At 45.6% G+C, this 22,606-nt stretch overlaps 2 protein-coding genes across 2 annotated transcripts; one reads left to right on the forward strand and one right to left on the reverse strand.

Annotated features, from left to right (window-relative positions):
* Positions 1-30: 30 nt before the first annotated feature.
* LOC109476935 lies at positions 31-5,411 on the forward strand. The gene is made up of 5 exons (XM_019777952.1): positions 31-61; positions 801-1,040; positions 1,300-2,337; positions 3,859-4,020; positions 4,388-5,411. Exons 2-5 carry the CDS (start codon positions 814-816, stop codon positions 5,409-5,411), a joined length of 2,451 nt encoding a protein of 816 aa, XP_019633511.1. The 5' UTR covers positions 31-61; positions 801-813.
* A 1,895-nt stretch (positions 5,412-7,306) lies between these two features.
* On the reverse strand, positions 7,307-21,485 carry LOC109476936 (dentin sialophosphoprotein-like). The gene is made up of 8 exons (XM_019777953.1): positions 21,468-21,485; positions 18,540-21,306; positions 17,625-18,370; positions 15,637-15,739; positions 9,488-9,643; positions 9,129-9,286; positions 8,464-8,615; positions 7,307-7,490 (listed from the first exon to the last, which is right to left on the reverse strand). The coding sequence occupies exons 1-8, from the start codon at positions 21,483-21,485 to the stop codon at positions 7,307-7,309; spliced, it is 4,284 nt and encodes a 1,427-aa protein (XP_019633512.1).
* Positions 21,486-22,606: the final 1,121 nt, after the last annotated feature.

Here is a 22,606-nt window from a genome sequence, read left to right on the forward strand (position 1 = left end):
CAGGAAGTTGGGAGTACCACCCCGAGACATAGCAACTGTTGCCGGTGTACATGTAGGTAAGGTAAGTCCGAGACTATACAGACTGTTTGGGCTTGCACGCTGATTTTGTACACCCTATATATCGTATTAAAACAGTTAATGAGCGACACATCTACTGTAATTGATTGTCGTGTTTTGTTTCGTTTCGTTTCGTTTCGTTTGGGTACAGTTAGTGAGGCCGTGAGACTTATATGTCATTGAGTACTTATACTTTGCTTTACGGTCGAGAGGAGTTGTATATTACATACATATGGCCATGGTCATTTTAGTCAATTTTTACATACAAATATTTGAAGGACATGTCATTGAAAAGTGACTTCAGGCCTTGAGAAATCACAGCACACAATCATTTTGTTCACGCAACTGATGCTGACTTGATCACAAACGTTGCATTAAAATCACGATTTTTTTACAAACTGACGTAGAAAACTAATTGCAAACGACGGTATATCTATGTTAATTGAAGCATGATGCATGTATATAGGTCAGGAGTTTTTGTTACCCTAAATCCCTTTCATTGTTTTTTTTATTTATTAGACGTGTGAGCTGCATACATTTCCAACAAATGTACGTACATGTGACTTTTCCATCGGCAACGTGGCTACAGTAGTGCACATGTGTGATCTAAATGCGTGAATTTTATGGTTTTCGAACAGCCGTGTGGTAGTTTGTCCCTGGCTCAAGGAAGCGGTCCCAAATTTGGGGACAAGAATTTCTCGGTTTAGCTTCTGATGCTAAATTGTGTTTTTTTTCTTTACCAGCGTCACGGTTACTATGAGCAGGAGAAGTTGGTTGGTCTTCAAGGCTGCGGTGGTGATCACGGCTGTCTTCCTGGTCGTCATAGAGAATGAACTGATTCACCGGCCGCGGCCTCCCAGTAACCGCAGCGGTGGCAGCGTCCAGGCGGAACAAGGCCACCCCAGCGGCGTCCGCCGCGTCCAGGCCGATAACAGCGTCCGAGAACACCCCGATAACAACAGTGTCGCTTTAATGGAGACAACGTAAGCAAAGTTATCCGTATCTATAAATTATGTAATGACTTAGACGACATTGGAGTAAGTAAGCCCCACCTTGTCCAGTGCAGTTAGTAATTGTAAATCGATGCCAACACTTTGCAAATTTAATCATCTTTTTATTTCTATCTACAACGTGGTTTTAGTAAGGTTTCCGAGACGACAAATAAAAGAAACATTTTTAAAAAGCGTCTCGTTAAACTCTTAAGAAATCTTTTATGATATACTAGTATATATTTCTCTGTAGGAAACATACAAAGCTGTGCGTTCTGAATACCGACGTGGTGTTCATCTACACCCCGGCGTGCGGGTCTGACGTCCTGCAGAACTCCCTGTTCCGGTTCGGCTACCGTAACCACCTGTTCGTCACCCTGCCGCGCAAACCGGGCAGCCCGTTCATCGGGCAGGGCCTCGCGTCCGGCGACATCCGCGGGGAGGACCTCCTCCAGCCGCCGGCCTTGGTCTCACGACAGTCGGCGGTAAACATTCTCGCCCACCAGGTGCGCTACAACCGCGATGCCCTGAGCAAAATTGTCACAGGAAACGCTAAGTACATCACCATCTTGAGGAACCCCTTGGACCGGTTTGAGACGGACTTTGTGTCCTCCCAGTTGGAGAAGCAGTTTGATGTTGCGCCCAGGGCAGGACAGGCCCAGTCTGCTCTGAAGAGGTACCTGGGCGCACCGGAGTTCTGGGAAAAGAGAAAAATGCACGCGAACCCCCGCTGCACCAGTAACTGCATGTCCCAAGCCTTGGGTATACCCGTCCGCACGGGCATGAAAATGTCCCCATGGTCGGGAGACAAAACGGTGATGGACTACATCGATCAGTTAGAGTCAGAGTTCGCTCTGGTTCTGATCTACGAGGAGTTGAACCCGTCTCTGGTGCTGCTGAAGAGGTACATGTGTTGGAGCTTCAAGGACATACTGTATGACGCAGGTCTCATGGAACCAGCGGCCACTCAGAGAGGTAAAATAGAGGAGGAACAAAAAATCCTGTTCAGACGGGTGAACGGGGCTGACTATCTGCTGTATTATCACTTCTACGACGTCTTCTCGGCCAGGGTTGCCGCGGAGGGTGAGGACTTCCAGCGCGAGGTCAAGCAATTCAAGCACGTTTTAGACAAGGTGTCGCGGTATTGCAGTTCTGCGATACGCGACTGGAAGGTGGCTAACCAGACGGTGGTGTGGAGTAGCCAATGGGATGACGAGTTTGTTGTGACCAGACAGATGTGCGGGGAACTGAGGATGAAGGCAGGTGAATGGGACAAACTGTTCAGAGCGCGGTACAGTTCATATTAGTCACAGCGTAACAACAACTAAATTCGGGGTCCCGCTTTTGAGAAGAGTCACACGTCGAGTACGTTATAGAACTCGATATACATGTACCTATCGAAGTATTTTGTTATTAAAAGAAGAATTTTACTCGAAACCAATGTTATATATATTACGGCAATATATATATATCTTCGGTGAGTGGCTACTAATTGTAATTCTATTTGTATTCCACTATAGCTTTGAACTGTAATTATAAATTATGCATTGCTGTCAAACGTTTATTTGGTTGGTTGTATGTTATGATGGTGTAAATAAAAAAAAATTGATCACAGTCCCTTTTATTTGATTGCCATCTTCCTGTTCTTTCTGGCTTTATTTACTTTCTGTGAAGGTAGATATCTCGTGCTTAGGAGAATGGCACGTTCACGTTTTAACCTAATATTATAAAGTGATTATCTTTTGATATACTCCACACATATACATACAGTCGGAAACATTGCAAGTTGAGGCGATATCGCTAGATGTCGTTCCTGAAAGGTTGTTCATATCAGCACCTGCCCAACCGGTTCTGTCTGCGCGAAAATCACACAACGGGCGAGTCAACATTTCAAGGGTACCACAGAACACGCACACGTCATGAGTACATTTCTTCCACGTTGATCGTCGTCTTAAGACGTTTTATCTAAGAACAATCAACGATGAGGACAGTCCGCAGAAGACGGAGCAGTTCCCAGCGGTTGATGAAAAGGTTTTGCTCAATCTTTCTCTTTTGTTAAAATTACATAGACAATAGTTTTCTGTTTCTCACGACGTTTTCTCTATAATTGATGTGTTGTGTGTGCACGAAACATACTGCTTGTCTAATGATTTTCACATAGATTGAAGAAGCAAACTCAGAAATTAAAGTCTGTCATGATTGTATACATGTTCAACCCATGGGTTTTGGGGGCTGTGAGTGTCGACAAGTGTCTCATGTTCTCACATCAATGCATATGGTTCACTGAGGTGAACGCCCTCTCACCCCTTGTCTGGCGCTAATCTGAACATCGAGACCAACTGTCTACAATTTCACTTTTGCTCAGTCCATTGAGTGGTCTCTTTAGGCGCTAGGCAGCTTGAGGTGTCGTTAACATATTACATGTATAATGAAGCATAAGATTAGTTTTGTCACGCATCAAAACTTGAGGTTGTTTGTATTGAAGGTAAATGTGCCGCCAACAAATTGAACACACAACAGCTTTGAGCACAGACGAACGTGTAATTGAAGGGAGGGGTGAACGTAAAAGGTGACTAAGTGGCTTTACATATTACGCTGTGTGTGTGGGGGGGGGGTGAGTGTGTGTGTGTGTGTGTGTGTGTGTGTGTGTGTGTGTGTGTGTGTGTGTGTGTGTGTGTGTGTGTGTGTGTGTATTTTGAGTGCCCGAGAGGGAGGGGGTCTGTGTGTCTGTGTGCCTTTATATATGTTTCTGCATTTCATTGCGAATGAAAATGACTTTCCAGCCCTGCGATAACGACCGTTTCCCCCTCAGTATGGAGAACAGAGACGTCCGTGCGGCGGTGTTCGTGGTTCTCCTGCTGCCCGTCATGACGGTGGTGGCACTGTACCTGGTCCTCTCGCGGGAGGAGACGGTACTGCAGACCACGGCGGCGCACCGCGGTCTCACCGAACATGTCTTCCCGCTGGCTCTCACGTAAGCACAGCTCTGACACTGGGTCTTTGGGAGAAATATATTTTAAGCGTAAAGAGCGTAAAGGGGTGGTCTAAATTTTGCTGTGATTATCCACAAGAGCAGGAGATTGGGAATATCTCATGGACTTTTAACGTGTAAACCTAGCATAGTGCCTGGCTTTCTTGATAGAACAAGTCGCTAGCTTAAACAGTATCAAGAGAAATACAGTTGTATCTAAATTCATTGTCACCCAAATTAGGTTTAACTATAAGGTTACGTTTCCGCTATAGTCCTGTTACGCACTTGGTGTGTGAAAATGTGGAGTTTGATTGATCAAGGCCAACTAACTGATGATAGTGAATTAATCCCATTATTTCCCCTCTACCAGCAAGTCGGAAGAAGAAGAAGGTCTGTGCATCCTGAATACGGACGTGGTGTTCATCTACACCCCTGCATGCGGGTCCGAAGTGGTACAATCCGTTCTATTCCGGTTTGGGTATCAGAAGGACCTGTTCGTCACCCTGCCGGTCATTCCGGGCAGCCCGTCCATAGGATCCGGAGAAATCCGTCGGGAAGACTTCCTTCAACCTTCCGTCAACTTTTCCCGCCCTAACCAGGTCAACATCCTCGCACATCGAGCACGATACAACAAGGACGCCATGCGCGCCATGTTCCCAGAGACTACTCAGTACATCACAATCATAAGACATCCCCTTCAGAGGTTTGAGACAGACTTCTTTGAGTCGAAGATGTACAGATACCTTAGACAAGGGTCAAGTTCACGTGCAACGTCCCTAAAGGACTACCTAGACGATCCAAACTACTGGGAATCACAAAAGACCACGTCCCACTGCACCAGGAACTGTATGTCTGCAGTTCTGGGTTTCCCGCTGGATGGCGCCATGAACATGAAGGACACTCAGGCAGCAATGGACGTCATCAAACAGCTGGACTCAGACTTCGCCTTGGTTCTCATCTACGAGTACTTAGACCAGTCCTTGGTGCTGCTGAAGAGGTACATGTGTTGGAAGGTCCAGGATATTATATATGATATGAGACATTTATTTTTCAGTAAGATCCGTAACGTAGACTTCCGCCCCAGACCTGACAGTCTTGCTGTAAACTTCAGACGATTCAACATGGTCGATTACTTCCTATACGAACATTTCAACAGAACGCTGTGGGCGAAGATTGCCGAAGAGGGTCCGGAGTTTGACGAGGAGGTCGAGTGTTATCGGAACATCTTACGAAAGGTGTCGCAGTATTGCCACAGCACCGTGACGAACAAGACGGCCATCTTCCGTAAGCACAAGTGGCACGAGAAGTTCAAGGTGAGCAGGGACACATGTAGTATGCTGGTCAGGAGGACGGAGGAGTGGGACGGCTTTCTCAGGAGACGGTACTATGTATAACATAAGGCATACCTGTGATACCATATTCAGGGCTCGAAATACTGGGTGCATGTGTACCGTATACGCAGTGCACCCAAAATTGGACCTGTGCACCCAATTTTTTTCTGTGGATCGATGCACAAATATTTTGAAGGTATTTTGTATGTATCATGTGTATAATAGTATACAGGATATTCTTGGCATCTAAGTATCAGAAAAATGATACAATTTTTGTTGTAGTACTTGTTAACATTTTGAAGTTAGCTCCCATTTCAGATTCAAGCTCAGAAGAGGAGCAGTAAGATTTGTAATCTTGTTTTAGGTAGAATGCACCTATTCCCAAAAATGAATTTCGAGCCCTGATATTTGATGATAACGCAGTGAAATTGAATCAACACGACTGTAAGAAAGAACGAAGTCTTAAGCCGGGGCTGGCATGCCGTCATGACTACCTTTTTCCGATTTGTTGTTGACATACTTGTATGTGTCTCAGTGTTTGACGTACGATCTTTTTAACGTCAACACCCACCTGCCTAGTTACACGTTTATGTGGATTTTATCTACTTAGTTGAACAATTCACCACAAGTAAAAAAATGTACACTACAAACATTGAACTTGGTGAATCCTGTTTTATACACCGCCTTTTGAGATACTATCCAACAATGTTTTGTGACATTACAGATATGATTGTATCTTATTGGTATTCTTTTCTATTAACGTTAGGAATGGTTAAACTAATAACACTAGTTTTTTGGATTCGTCAAATCATTTTTGAAGGACTACTTGATTTAGAAGAGAATGTGCTTTTTGCAATATGTAACGCGCTTAGTTATGGATATTTCACACACTTGGTACTGTCGGTTTAAATCGGAAGGACCAGTGTCGAATGTAGCTTTTCACATGTGTTCACAGTTCAGTCATCACATATTGACCCAGGGCTCTTTTATCCTAACTCTAAATCTTACAAATATGTCCTAATATGGACTTAATATCTCTTTCAAAACGAGAAACTAATCAAAACAGGCAATGGCAAAATATGTTGCAAACGTTACATATCTGTCATAAGAAAACGATTTTTTCTCCATTTTTTCCCTATATTTACGTATCATTTACTTATCTTAATATTAAGTAAATAAATCTTAACAGCGTCTTAATAACTAAGCTTGGGTCTACGTTAGTACCTTCATGCATTCATATACTAAGTGTCGGATACACATCTGTACTCAGATACAAGCACAGCAGTCGTTCCTAAAACTTTCCAAAAATGGAAGCAAAGCAGCTTAAACGGCTTTGAAACAGTAACCTACGTACTGATTATATTCAACACAGCAAGTGTCCTGGTCACTTCAAGAGTTAATATGATCCCCTGTCAGGGATGAAGTTGGGACCTTATATTTCTATACGTTCATGCATTTGATATTGCAAACATTACATGTATCTAGTCTATATTATTGACTCTAGCGAACATCTATTTCTTATTGCAATAGTTGTTATGCTTTGACATTATAAGAAGAGGAAAACACCGGTCTTTAGGTCCATACATATATTGTAATACATACACGTGGCGAGGGTTGCTTATTACAAAGTGCGTCAAATTGATAAGTTTTTTCTTTCTCTTTTCAGTGTTCCGACATTTGGGATTTGTCAAAATTGACATAAAAATCATAGTCGATATATAGAATACAGTAAAATAACTGACGTTCCTATTCTATATATGCACTACATATTTTACAACACGTTTCATAATTCTCATTTTCCCCTGGCTATGTTGGCCCGAAGTTAAAGGAATATACAGAGTCCAATTTTGAAAGCCCGAATACCAGGATTTCTGAGTTGAGCAATGGTCAGTAATCCCCCCGTACGTTACACCCATAGAGGTAGCGCTCACCCAGTAAAGAGAAAAGAAAATTGTTCTCTACGCTGTACAGACGGCACACGTTAGCTCGTGGCCGTTCTGATACGGCCCGCAGGGGAAGGACGACCCGGTCCGCCCGTCCTCGCTGCACCGCACCTCCACGGGAACGAGTCGGGAGGTTTTCCGTAACCGGGAGGAGCTTTCTGCGCCTTCCGCATCGCCGTCCACACATATAAACTGTGTTCTGGGGAGGGAATAGAAGGAACATACATCATCATAGCATGGAAACTTACCGAAGTCTAATTTTTGGATGAATGGGTTTTTTGGCAATCCATTTTCAATAAAATTAAAGCAATATTATGTACGATTGTTCACTGTTGTAAACATCGTTGTTTTACACATTTTCTTGCGCTATAAGCCTACCTGGGTTCATAATGACATTTGGGGAGTAAAAGATCAACGTCGTTGCGCTGCAATAACGTGTTGAAGCTGCCGAAGAACGCGTTGTTTGTTTACATTCTTTTTAGGAGCCTCCTAAAACTACAACAGTGTAATACTGTTGAAAACTATATGCATATGTTCATCCACTGTAAACGCTTAACAGGGTACTGGGAAGAAATCTTTGAGCAAATATTTAATAGACACATAAATGTAGATATAGAATCAGTGTTACTTAGCGATTCTTCCAACAGTTATCTTACTGTAGCAAAATACGCAATATTTCTGTCATGGACCAGATATAAAGATAAGCCGAGATTATTAGAAAAACACAATGTATTCCAACTGTTTACGACATTATGTGATAACAGTGATATAACTTTTGTTAGATAAGTATTGGTATATCAACCCGTCTCTATTTAATATGCTTGTGTTTACTCTGTCTGATACTCTGTCTGATGACACCCTATGTACACCTTTTGTGGACTTGATTAAAGACCATGGCTTGGGACCATGGTAGTTTTGAAAAAAAAAAAAAACTACAGCGGGCCTGGTGCATCTTATTCTCGCGCTGCGCTGAGTCGCCGGAAAAGCGAAATAGTGACGCGACTATATTGACAGTTACTGAAAATGACAATATAGATGGGGAAATTTCCATTATTTATATTTACAGTTTTGGCGCAAAAATCTTACATAATATCGCTTTAAAGATATGGTTTTTCCAAGATATGGATTTAGATGGCAATGATATTCCCACTGTACTGTTTATTTTTCCTGACCTGGATCGTTTGTAGTGTGAGGACATGAGATGCCCGTGGTACTCTCGTGTCCAGCCGGCGGGACAGTCGTCTCGGGCCGGCATGGTGAACTGGGCCGCCCGTCCGGTGGACATGCACACCGCGCACGGCATCGTCTTCCTGTGTAGAGTGTCCTGTAGTGAAAAAAAAACACATGTAGAAATGACATATGACATAGGCGTTCTATAGGCTGCATAGGACATATTCCATAGAATACGTCTCAAAAGACGTCAACTGTGTCGAACACGTTCCATAGACTTCATAGAACATGTTCCATAGGCTGAATATAACACGTTCTATAGACTGCAAAGAACACGTTCCATAGACTTCATAGAACATGTTCCATAGGCTGAATATAACACGTTCTATAGACTGCAAAGAACACGTTCCATAGACTTCATAGAACATGTTCCATAGGCTGAATATAACACGTTCTATAGACTGCAAAGAATATTCAGAACACGTTCCATAAAATGCATAGCGAACATATTCAATAGGCTGCACAGAACACGTTCCATAGAACACGTTCTATATACTGTGTACGACATGTTCTACTCTAAATAGAACGGATAGAACACGTTCCATTCTCAGTAAAAGCAAACTATACTTCACATAAAATGACAACCAGTCCAGATTTTCCATCTTACCTGTTTAGCATGGTCTACTGCCCAGTACTCGGCCCCGTACAGGTAGGCCCGGTACGGCTGGGTGCCCTCCGTCGGGTCCCTGTACGCCGGCTGCCGAGGGAGGCACAAGTAGTTACCGCCGCCGCCCGGTTCGTCGAAGGAGGACCCGCTGGCTGTGCCTGTTGTGGATGGATGTTTTGTTGTTGATTGTACAGTAAGAGAGCGTCTTCAACTAACTGTTATAGATGGAACGAAGTCGGTCCTACTAGGTTCGCCTATGGTAGTAACTACATAATGTATATTACATATGGTACTTTGCTGTCAATATCTTTTTGCTGACTTTTGCCAGTATAGTAGAAGAGAAATTCAAATCGCCTCACCTTCATACACAAGTACTGAAGTCTTGGGACACTCCGCCCTCCCCCATCTCGTGAACACTGCACCGCTAGGGGGCGCCGTTTTGGCACTACCGTCCCGTCCGGGTGGTCCCCTGGGGCCGGGAGGGCAGCTGCAGGGTCTATCGTCTTTTTCCTCACCTGAAACACAACAGAAGCGCACCATCTATCAGATTGCTACAGAACTGCATCCAAACGTAAGACTGGTCAGTGCATGCCTTGTCTGCTGGCAATTTGCTCTTATTTGTAGGCGTCGCCCTCAGACACGGTCCACCTTCGACCCCGGCCGGAGGAAGGAGAGGGGGAGTGATTCGGTCCAATGTTTTTAGGCCAGCGCGTTTGTTCATCAGTTACCGGTTGTGAAACGTTTTGAGGGGTTTTGGATTGGAAAACCGTTCCCAGTCTAAAGTGGGCCTAAGTAAGCCTGTACAAGCGTTCTAAAATGCAAAATTTGAATCAAATTACCATAAGCACGCTTAATAAGAAGATATCAACTTTATCCGTGGAGCTGGAGAGATGTACAAGGCGCCTATATTTCTAAGTGTCACTAGCATTTTGTCAAGATGACCTTCAGCATTATCTGACCTCGATTTGCGTCTTGATGTTGGATTAGTTAATCACTAAGATCGCCAGTGAAAATCAGGCTAACATCCCTGGACTTTCCTCTGTACTGTAGGAAATAATTCGACCTGACACAGTTGACCGGGTCAGAGGACGGTTATGCAGGATGGAGGCCCCTCAGACTGGTGCAAATCGTTTCTACACATCGATAAAGTACTGTAGTACTAGGGGTAGTGAAACCCTGTATAAGGGTCACAGGTGTAGCAGTCTGGGACGAAGTCGAAATCAAAATCTCTTCATACAGAAACTACAGGCAATCGGGCCAAGCGGCAGCGTATTTCTCAACTTAACTGATACCAACGCTTGCCATTCGCATAATAAATACAGAATCGACTGTAAACTCGGTCACTATTTTTGTTTTCTAAAATGTTGCTTATCGATATCATTATCTAACAGCTTATAAAACTATGACGCTTGCAGAAAATGCGTCTCATATCTAAGCAAACAACAACACAACAACTCAGAGACAATAGAGAACTAAAGCAATAAAGATATATTATCAAATTCCATCACCAGTTTTTGATTGAATCTGTGTTAAAGCACAAGCGCAATTCAATTGGTATTTTTATTATCAGTATTATTTTGAGTCTGAACATGTAAATCCGGATTGAAAATGGATTAAGTTGTCGGACCACCCACGACCCGATACTGCCGGCCCTGATGTGAGTTTCAGCGGTACCGGGGCGACATTGGGCACAACCATTGCTTAGTCTGAGACAGTTATAAATGTGTCTAGTTCAAGGGCAGGTCTGGTGGCAGCGGACGTGACTGCACATCGGCGGACCGACATGTGGATATCGCATCAGTAGCCAAGATTCTGTATGCCAGGCACAAGGTTGGGTCAGAATTAACCCGACTGCACCAGACCACACCAGATGGTTCTGGTTTAGTTCACGCGCAACACTGTTACCACCGGGAAGGATGTGATATTTACAGTTTGTTTGTTTGTTTGTTTGTTTGTTTGTTTGTTTGTTTGTTTGTTTGTCATTATGACAACATCTAAAAGTGTTAGTTGACTTTCAAAATAGTAGATCTAGGACTAAGGATTGGAGGAAGTAACATGTACATGTACACAGGTACCATAATGTGATAGTTAGGCAGCTGCAGGTTTTCTCTAATATGCTCACCACTTCTTATATGACGAATGGTGAAAGCTAGGACTTACACAGGATGTACGTGTTAATGACTTTTAAATGATTTTTGCGCTATGGTGCCAGCAGTTTTACTCTCAACATATGTCTCTTAATGCATTTTCCAGCTTCCTCTATGAGTTATCACTAGTCTGTCTCCAAGACTACATAACAGTCTGGAATAAATGAAGAGGTATAAAATCTACGAGTTGCACAGAAATATACGTGATGATGACTTTAAAATGATTGTATGCCGTGGTGCTTTACGCTCACTGCCAAGGTTGCTTCTCTTTAATGCGTTTTCCGGCTCTCTTGCAGAATGGGAATGTCCTGAACACTTGTTGCCCAGACGGCCCCCGGGACGTGCCGGGATCCGTGTACGCCGCGGGCAGGCATGACCTCCCGACCCGTACAGGTGGCCATCCCGCCGAGCCCGCTAGATCACCCCGCGATAGCCAGGCTTACAAACGAGAGGTTCATGTCATCGTTAGCAGTACTTATGGGGCTGCTCAAGTCCCAAACTTCACGCCGTCCTCTGTGTAAACAAAATGTTTGAAGCTCTTCCCGCCCCCCAATTTTCTGCCTCGTCTATTTGATCTGAAGGATTTACGTCTTTCTGTGATGTCACTCGCCTGTGATTGACAGGAAAAATACCACAGGGAACTCAGGAGGCTCAATCGCACGAGTCTGCTGCAAAGTGAGGAAGATACTGACCAGGCTGAAACTATTAGACTCTAAATCAGACAAGGTCCTTTTGTGCCTGCCTTTTAATACTGTTAAATAGTCTTATCTGTACCCTACACCTGTTCTGAAACACTCAAACCAATGTTTTCACATATCACCTAGATCTGCTGACAGTACAAGCCTTGTATAGATCATGGCCATTTGAATTATGTAAAACATAAAACCACCTACACTGTAAAATCTACAACATGCGGAAGCCCACGTGCAGACTGAGCAGATTCCCATCTCGTGAATCTAAAACACTTGTCGGGATGACATTTAGTTTAAGAGTCAGCCTGTAAAAAATCTCCCCTCTGCGCCGCTTTAAATCACAAATTAAAAACCAATTTTGCTTTTAACATGTACCACAGAGTCTATAACGTTAGATGACAGTGTTCTTTTTTTCCAGTAGATCTTCACGACACAGCTTACGGAAGATGGTTTACCATTGAGTAGGGGCGTGTCGTCTGTCTTTCTCTAGACGGGAGAGCAGAGATAACCGAACCAGAAGGTCATCTCAGAACTGGAACAGGTTGGATTCATTATCTGTCCGCAAGTGAAGACGTTTGAAGTCTGTAACTGAACCCCCTAATATCAATAAATAACCTGATGGGACACAAAGAACACGGTAGCAGAGGTTATGCCCCCCTGTCATAGCGCTCACCTTGAAAAAAATCAAATGTCAAAAACAGTCATGATCAGCAGCAGCTTCATTGCCCCCCTCCCCACCTCCAGTCCCAACTCATGAGATCACAGTTCCAGAAAGAATGATGGTCAATGTCCTAACCTAGACATTTAATGCGTGTTCGACAAGATAGCAGTAAAGGATAGTCATCCCTCCCCTTGCCATCAGCTGAATATCATGATGATACACTGTACGGCGTGACCTCTAGCGATAGTTGAGCATTTATGATTCGATGAGGGACGTGACCAGTCTTTCTTCGTCATTAATGAATAATTCTACTCGAGTAGATCCGATGACAGTTTAAGAAGTCATTACCATTGCATTTTGAGATGCCCAAATACTAAATATCACCCGGGCAAGAAAAAAATGAAGCCTACTAAAGAATGCCCCCCTCCCACCTTCAGTTATAAATACCTGGGCTATCGTACTGCATAAATCACAGTTCTAGATCAAAGCGCCCTAGCCTGACGTTTATTGCCAGTTTAACAACAAGCTAGGGTTGTGGGCATGACCAGACCAGGATCATCCTCATAGCACAAATAAAAAAAATAATACTAATGAGCTTTGTCTCCCGAATGGTGTCAGATATTTTTTTTTAAATTAACTTTTTTACCAGTGTACCATTTGTTAGGAAAAAATGTTGATGTTTAGATTTTGGCCCCTCCCCCTTAAAAATATGCATTTTTACACCTGTGTCCCACTAACAATACATCTTTAATTAGCGCTAGTGGGAGCATGATACCAATTTGAGAAAAAAACATAATTTACGATGCAAAAGGGCCCCCTCTACCACAATATCGGTAAGATGGGTTGAACGAACTCATTTTTTCAGGCCTTGGCTCCTGTACTATTTCGGGATACTGAGGTCAGCGTTCCAAAATCATGACCGATGAGATCGTCTTGACCTTGCAGACATTCGATTACGGGAGACATGACCAGGACTTGAAGGTCACGGTCCTTCCCTCGCCAGAGATACCGAGTCATCTGTAGTAATCAGTGTCACTGAGACAGTGACCTGAAGTTTGACCTTCAAGGTCACCAGGACGTACTACCGCCATCTTGTCTGATAGGAAATGGACAGTGGCGAGCGCAGCAAGCTAGCAATGTAAATTGTGAACGTACATTAATTAGATGTTTTGCAAATAAATGTATGTATAGGAATTAAAAAGCAGACATTCTCCAAAAAATAATCTCCGAGCAGATCTTTTGGTGGGGGTAAGACAGTATCAAATTGGCCAGTCTGTATGCATTTCCCCACCGAAGACTGGCCAATTTGATACTGCCTTACCCCCACCCAAAGATCTGCTTGGAGATTATCCAAAAAAAAACATTAAGTCGGTTTGGACGTTTCCTGACATATTAGACGTAAGTCCATTAGCCGAAACACAGATGTTAGTTAATTAATTCCGTTGCTGTCGCAATATATGTAGTTGGGGATTGGGGAGGGGGATCAAACTTATAAGATTATTGAAATTTCCCAATATAATAGTGGACCAGTGCTCACTACACATTATGGTGATAGGGTGGGACTTAACAATAGGTCAGCACGAAACAAGGCTCAAAAGTCACGAGAGGTCAAGGGCTATATATAGCTACTGAACGTTTGAAGTTATCAACATGACAAGCGTGACAAATTAAGACCCTACCTTCGGCAAACGATGTCTGCATTTTTACGACAAACGATGTCTGCATTTTTGGGGCGTTTTGCACCGTTTGAATACTTTTCCCAGCTCTCAAAAAGGCCGCGTTTATCAGTCACCATGCCCACACTTAGTTTGTCTTGGTTACTCACAGATCAGTAGGGAACATCACAATGGAATGAACAAACCTTACACATGTGTTCGGCATTCGCGAGACTACGCCCCTTTCGTACACAATACTAGCATTGCTTCTGCGTCCTATGACAGAGCTAGCGAGGCTAAGTTGTCGCAACGGAATCTTGTTGTATAATGCTTGGATCGGTTTATTCATTTATTTGTATGGATATACCATTGAATGAAAAATATTGGGAGACATAACACTGGTTATCTCCCAACAATTTTGGATTTGGCTGGAACAACGCCAGTGCAAGATACTAGACTGACGTATAACCTCACCACAGAGAGTGTGAGGACAGACAGATAGATACATGTAGATACAGACACATACACACACAGGCACACACACATACACACACAGAGAGAGAGAGAGACTCAGAGAGAGAGAGAGACTCAAAGAGAGAGGGGGGAGAGAGACTCAGTGAGAGAGAAAGAGAGAGAGAGGAGAGGGAGAGAGAGGGGGAGAAAGACATACAAGGTAGTTTGTCGTCAGAGCAGTTCCACCTGTCCTGCATCAGACAACCCCAGACAGGGACAACCTGGCGCGAACAAACCACAGCCCTGGCAGAGTTCCCATGACACAAACCTCGGACCAGCTTTACGCGATTTCGCCAATCGAGCCGCTGACAACCAGGATAAAAAGTGACCTCAAACTTTGGTCAGATTTGGAATGACACTAAAAACACAATCCCCGGCAAACATTTGAAGACAAAACATAGCTGTAACTATAAACTGTGCGGTATGAATGAAGCATGTAGAAGGAAACACACCCATTGAACTCGCAGGTGATCCCGTAACAAGTTGGAATGTTGGGCTCTCAATATGGTGCCGTACATTGATTTACAATTTACCCCGAGGCGTCCAAAATGTCTAGAGACCGTTAACGTTACTATTCACTAGTACTACAAGTGGTGCTATTCTGAAGACACTAGGTCCAGGCGACTTCATCGGGATTTGTTTAAAGAAGTGTTATGGCGGGTGGATTTAGAATTAACTAATTAACAATTATCAATTAACAAGAAATCAAAGAAATTGATGTCATAGAACGTGCACATTCAATGTAACGGTATACATGACGGGGTCGCCAGGAAGATAAGTGAGAATATGATCATGATCGTATTTCCCCAGTTGAGAGTCTTTTAAATTGTTTGTACTCACCTACAGCTCGACGGACTCTAGACTTGGGCTGATCAGAGGCGAGAATCTCCTCCAGCAGGTTCTGTACGACTTCAGCCACTTGTTCCTTCTTCACGTAGGAGTCCTACACTTCAGACGAAACACATGGTTAGCGTCCTCAGTATATATGATAGGGATAACCTTACAGCTTAATAGCTTTAGTGTTGAAATTGCGTTATATTACCATCGATCATTCAAATTGTGCAGTTTGATTTGGAAACAATAATGAACATTAAAGTCTTTCATTCACGTTATTACTCATACTACATTTGTGAGGTCATTTTTATGAAACTCTTGATAGAATATCCGCCATGCTTGGGTGCCTTATATTCTGATTTGTCACTGTGTACAAACAATTGTAATTTCTGTACGTCTAGATGTAGATCATTCGTCTAGATCATTCGATGTAACTGTGTAAGACTATCGTCATATCATGCATTACATTTATACAAAGTTGCCTTTTGCGTTATAATGAAAAGATGCATCTTTGCAAAACAACTATGGAAGACCTGACCCACAATTAGCGCCCCAAGACGATGAGTTACGTCCAGTAGACAAGTTCTTATATGTCACTTTGACACCGAAGCAAGCTTACGTTTCTGTGTTATAATCTTAAGGTGTCATCTTCCAAAACAACGATACTAGACGTGACCTAGAAACAACTCTACGTGGCTACTGTAGGATCCGCACAGATGGGCAGACCACACCTGTTTGCCATCAGGTACGTACTGTCTCCCGAGTTAAGGTCGAATGGAAATGCCAAGAACAGTTCAACGTCTGTGACTCTTTATGATATCGGCCAGTTTCCTGGCCTCTCGTCGACCCACTATGAAAATCGACACGGGTCTTTCTTTCAGTAACTTTATGTTTGGTTATCGTCCGGTCAGAGTTGAGGTAAATGTGGGTGAGAGGGCGAGGTTTTATGGATCCCGGCCCGGCACAATTGAAAGGGCGGCTGTGGTGATGGGAAAGAAATCTAAAACAAATGGCAAGCGGCAAGGTGACGCGTTGGAGGGCCGCATGGTCACGTACACACATGCCGGGACATGTCCTCGTCCGGGCAGTACGTACGAGCCAAGGAACAGATCATGATATCACCGTGACTATTTTAGTTTTGTTCTTCCTAAAACCATACAAAATACACAGATTACCGAATTATCTACCGGATTTGGTAGATACTGGTATCCTCACCTGCTGCCCTACATGCCGGGACTGGCATTAAGGGCAGTAAGTAAGTAAGTAGTATCCTCACCTAGAACCATTACGGCGAGTCCAATTTCAAAGTCTGTTGTGTCTGAGTACAGTCGTATGCTGCTTACGGTAATTGACAGTGACAGTAGAAGGTCCAAATCGTAGGTGTGTCTAAAACCTAAAAAGTCTTCAAGGCAACGTGCCTCTCATTGTGAACGCTTTCTACAGAAGGTTACCAAAATTCGAATAGGTTCTGAAGTTGTTTTTGCCACCAATTGTCACCGATTTTCATAATCGCCGTCTCCATGAAGTCAGCAAATGCGTTTTAATGAGTAGCTATTACTTTATTGATATACAATTTGATAGATTGGTTGCTTAATTGTTTAAGAGGCTTCGGAAAGGTTTGAAAGTAGTTTATGCAACGACGTGTTATCAAGTTCATGTTTCTCTTCTCCATACGTTTAAAAGTGATTATTATTGATAGGGTCTATTGATCAATAAACAATTTGACGGATTGGTCAGATAAATGGTCGGTTGAATAGCTGATCGCTTTGATAATATATTGATTCATGTAGCCATTTTATAAAGAAGCAAGTTTATTGCAAATACATGCCCGAGGGCTAATTGCAAATACAACACATGTATGAAAAAGAAGATACAATGATATGAGAGACTATGTACAAAGATATACTCCCTTCTGCAACAACATACGCGGCACTCTTGGTTTAACAGATGAGAGAGAAAGAAATGTGCCAAATACAAGGGTAGAGTTGCCTCACCTTAAGTGCGTCGATGGCCTTGCTCTGCTGGTCCAGTTCGTCGTTCTGTCTCACCAGGTGTTCCAACACTTTATCCAACACAGGGAAATCCCCGGACCCGTCGTTGATCGGTTTTTCCTCCCACATGCCGGATCCCGTGTCATCCCCCGATCCAGAACCATCCATGTCCTGACCCAGACCCGAGCCCGACCCGTCCTCCTCCGGTCCCGTCTGCGGTGACACCTCCGTGCCGGAACCCTCTACCGGACCTTCTGCTGACCCGGCATCCCCTGATCCTAACTCCCCTGCAGCGTGGTCCAAACCCTCCGGTTCTATTCCTCCGCTCATTCCTGAATCGCCGTCGTCTTCTCCCGTCTTTGTCGCATCTCCATCCGAATCAGAATCTTCAACAACAGAATCTCCAGTAGGTTCCTCTCCGTCTCCGTCGGTTTGATCATCGGCAGCTTCCGTTGTATCCTCGGTATCTTCTGGTCTCTCTTCGTCACCTTTCGTTGAATCCTCGGCACCTTCCGGTGTTCCGTCGGCACCTTTCGTTGCATCCTCGGGAATTTCCGCAGTTTCTACGGTACCTTCCGTTGTATCCTCAATACTCGTTGATGATTTCTCTGTTGTATCTGCCGTTACATCCGTTGGTTCTTCGTATTCCTCCTCTCCATCATCTGATGTTAGTTCGTCGTCTTCTCCAGTTGCAGGGACGCCGTCTTCGGATGTCTCATCTTTGTCTTCCCCTGGCGTTGTACTGTCACCTTGAAGACATGGACATGCAGAGAAAGAAAGATTTTCAAACATAAAGATGACCCTGTGATGAGGTTGGTGACTGTGTGTTCTATTGTCGTTGCTCTAGCACCAAGTAGTATAAACGAATGATTTAGTAAAACTCTAATACAGATACAGAACAACTGAAAGATAAATCACCTTCTCCTGGTGCCCCCTCAGCAGGTCCCCGTCCATCAGTTGGCTCCAGGTCATCCTCTGGAACCTCACCACCCCCAGCTCCCTCTACGGTGTCGTCGTCTCCTTCCGATCCCGCAGTGTCTGCTTCTGGTGCTTCTGTGGCCGAAGCTACATCTTCTCCATTAGACGCGTCTGCTGTGTCACCTCCCTTTACAGTGTCGTCGTCTCCTTCCGATCCCGCAGTGTCTGCTTCTGGTCCTTCTGTGGCCGCAGCTTCTCCATTAGATGTGTCTGCAGTTTCCGTTGCCCCAGTAGCCGTATCTGCCGCCTCTCCGGAAGTTTGTTGCCCTTCTTCATTTACTTTCGCTCCGTCGGTTGGCTGTTCGTCACCATCTCCGACAGGTGCGGCAATCGCCTCAGTTGGTAATTCCCCACCTCCTACAGAATCGTCAGTTTGCCCTACCGACGTTGTAGCTTCTAATGGCAACGGCTCAGCGGGCACGTCACCATCGCGTGTCGGACTTTTCTCGCCCTTCCCAGGCGCTTTATCATCTTTTCTACGTGATGTGTCTGCCCCGCTTCCTTCTAGCTCTGCTCCCGAAGCCTCGTCCTCGACACCCGAGCCCTCGTGGTCTTCTCCAGATCCTTCTGTACCACTTCCCTCCATTTCTACTCCAGATCCTTCATCCTTTTCTCCACTCCCTTCGATTTTATCACCTGAGCCCTCAAGCTCAGCGCCGGAGGCTTCGTGGGTTTCTGCTGGCTGCTTTCCCTCTGGTGCCTTTCCGTCCGTTGTCTTAGAGACCGTGGCATTCGTCTCTTCTGAGGTGGCAGGTGTTGGCTCGTCTTCCTCGGGTATCCCGTCTCTATCTTCTGTCAGTGAAATAGGTGTGGGGCCATCTTTTGTCTCATCATCTTCAGTGATCGCGCCATCTGTAACATCATCAATTGTTAGCGCAGGGCCGTCGTCACCTTCCGTCCCTGTAACTTCTTCACTGTCTTGAGTCGGAACATCTTCCGTATCTGTCTCACCTTCCGTCGATGGTGGCCCTTTATCCTTGGGTCTTGCACCGTCCTCACTTTCCGGTGTAGTACGTTCTCCATCTCCTGGTTTCGTACCTTCTTCACTCTCTGGAGTCGGACCATCTTCATCCTTATCTGTCTCCCCATCCGGCTTTGCAACAGCTTCGCTGGCTGAGGTCGGACCGTCCCCAGTCTTAGATGGCTCTTCATCAGTCTTAGTGTCTTTACCCTGAGCTGCTGTACCGTCTTTAGTCTGGGGTGTTGGAAGTTCTTCATCGTCAGACACGTCCACACCTGTTCCTTCAGGTGTGATATCCTCCTCGCCTGCTTCTTCTGTGGGACCTTCTCCGTCTTCCGTTGTGACACTCTTCTTATCATCAGGAATTTCGCCGTCTTCAGTCCCTGGAGTAGGGCTGTCGTCAGTCTCAGGTTTTCTTCCGTCATCTCCTTCAGCTGTCACATCTTCACCAGCAGGCGTTTGGTCATCTTCAATTCCTGCCTCGTCTGTTGTAACACCATCTTCCTCTTGTGTTGTCACGCCGTCATCTTCAGCATCAGTCGTTGGACCGTCTTCGATTCCAGGCACGTCTTCTCCTGTTGGGTCTGTTGTTACACCGTCTTTATCGCCGGGTATTGCACTGACGTCAGGCTCGGACGTTGTGTCGACGTCCCCGGCGGGCGTCGGACCTTCCATATCATCTACGGGCGCTCTGATATCTTCAGCCCTGAGAGGCGAATCTCCCCCGTCGTCTGGTGCCACGCCATCTTTGCCAGGTACTTGTGTGTCTTTCTTATCGCCGGTTTCTGCCCCGCTTCCTTCTAGTTCTGCTCCTGAAGCCTCCTCCTCGACACCCGAGCCCTCGTGGTCTTCTCCGGATCCCTCTGCAGATCCTTCCTCGGTCGTCTCTGTTCCACTCCCTTCAGCTGAACCCTCCTCCTCTACGCCGGATCCTTCATGGGATTCTGTAAGTTCTTCTTTCTTCGGGGTCTCATCGTCCTTCGCCGTCGCGTCGTGTTCTTTGTCCGGGGTCGTACCCTCGGGCTTCGCAGCATCTTCATCTGACGTCCTCTCGTCTTGTCCTTCTGTTGGCTCAGAAACTTCACTCTCGGTTGTTAGAGCTTCTTCATCGTCGGTGATGTCTCCGTCTTTTATGTCAGGTCTCAGAATATCGGCGGGTTTTGCAACATCTGTACTTTCGGATGTCGGAAGAACTTCATCGTCAGTTGTTTCATCTTTTTCTCCTTCAGCTGTAACAGTGTCTTTACCCTCTAACTGTACAGAGTCGTCAGGCTGCGACGTCGGTCCCTCTTCATCTGTCACTTTACTGGAAGGTTTTGAGCCATCGACACCTTCGGGTGTCGGAAGAATATCGTCACCAGGGGCTGCCCCGTCTTCTCTGTCAGTTGTAACACTGTCTTTGTCGTCAGGCTGCAAAGCGTCCTCAGGCCTCGGCGTAGGGCCCTCTCCTTCCACTGCCACGGCAGGCTTTGCACCATCTTTAGTCTCAGGGGTCGGGAAGACATCATCATCGGGGGTTTCTCCGTCTTCTCCATCCAATTTTACGACATCTGTATCCTCAGACTCTGCAGCGTCTTCAGGACCTGGCGTGGCACCTTCTTCCGTTATGGCATCCCCTGCACCTTCAGTTATGGCGTCGTCGTCAGGACCAGGTGTTGGCCTCTCATCGTCCGTTGTGACGCCATCTGTACCCTCAGGTGTGACTCCAGCATCACCGTCCTCCGTTTTTTCTACAGTTTTAATTGCCTCCGGGAAGGCGTCCTCATCCGTAGGCTTTAAACCGTCTCCGGCTGTTGCTGCCCCACTTCCTTCGAGTTCTGCTCCTGACGCCTCCTCCTCGACACCCGAGCCCTCGTCCTCTTCTCCTGATCCTTCTGCAGATCCCTCCTCGGTCGTCTCTATTCCACTCCCTTCAGCTGAACCATCCTCCTCCACTCCCGAGCCTTCAGGGACTTCTGCCGATCCTTCCTCTGGTGTTTTCCCATCTGTCGTCCTGGCTGTCATGTCATCCTCTTCTTTTGCTCTTGCACCTGCTTTTTCGTCGATTCCAGTGCCATCCTCTGTTCCGGGCGCTGGAGTGCCTTCGCCTACTAGTGTCTCTCCGTCTGTAGTTGAAACATCTTCTTCACCCACAGAGTCGACGCCGTCTTTGCTCTCCGGCGTGGGACCATCCTCATCTGTAGGTGTGGCAGGGCCGTCTCTGTCTTCAGGTGTGAGTACGGATTCCCCTGCTGTTTTTGTATCGTCTTTGTCTTTGGGTCTTGCGTCTATGATAGTTTCGGGCGTTGGGAATTCTTTCTCGTCTTCCTCAGGTGAGGGACCCTCTTCATCTCCGGTTGATACACCGTCCGGGCCGTCAGGTTTTATGCCTTCTGCACTATCCGGTGTCGGTCCGTACTCGTCTGCAGTCGTAGGTCCGTCTTCTCTTGTTGGGATGTCATCTTTTGCTTGTGACGGATCGTCGCCATCTTCAGTTGTTCCATCCTCTGTATCCTCAGGCATGTCGCCGTCGTCACTTTCCGGCGCGGGCTCTTCCTCTGACGTAGCACCATCTTCGTCAACAGGTGTGCGTCCGTCTTCTCCAACTGTTTCGTCACCGTCTTTGGTCTTAAGTCCAGCATCAGCTGTACCATCGGGCGTCAGAGTTTTTCCATCTTCAGTTGTCACACCCTTTTCGTCTTCTGGCTCTTCACTGTCTTTAGTTTGTGGTGTTGGATCGTCCTTATCTTCAGGCGCGCTACCATCGTCAGTTGCAGGTGTTGGTTTGGCTTCCCCTGCAGTTGTTTCGCCGTCTTCAGGTTTAGGTCTCGTATCAACTACACTCGCTGGCGTTGGAAACTCGTCCTCCCCGGGCGATGGATCCAGTTCTTCTCCTGTCAAACCGTCTCCTGTGACACCTTGGCTCTCTGGCGTTGGACCATCTTCCTCCTCGGCCGCCACTCTATCTTCCCCTTCTCCTGTCACGCCGTCGTCGTCACCAGGCTGCACCAAGGCTGCAGGGTCGGCTGTCGCGCTGACGTCATCGCCGGTAGTCACACCTTCTTCT

Source organism: Branchiostoma belcheri, unplaced genomic scaffold, assembly GCF_001625305.1.
Source record: "Branchiostoma belcheri isolate BF01 breed outbred unplaced genomic scaffold, Haploidv18h27 scaffold4, whole genome shotgun sequence".
Classification (NCBI taxonomy): Eukaryota; Metazoa; Chordata; class Leptocardii; order Amphioxiformes; family Branchiostomatidae; genus Branchiostoma; species Branchiostoma belcheri.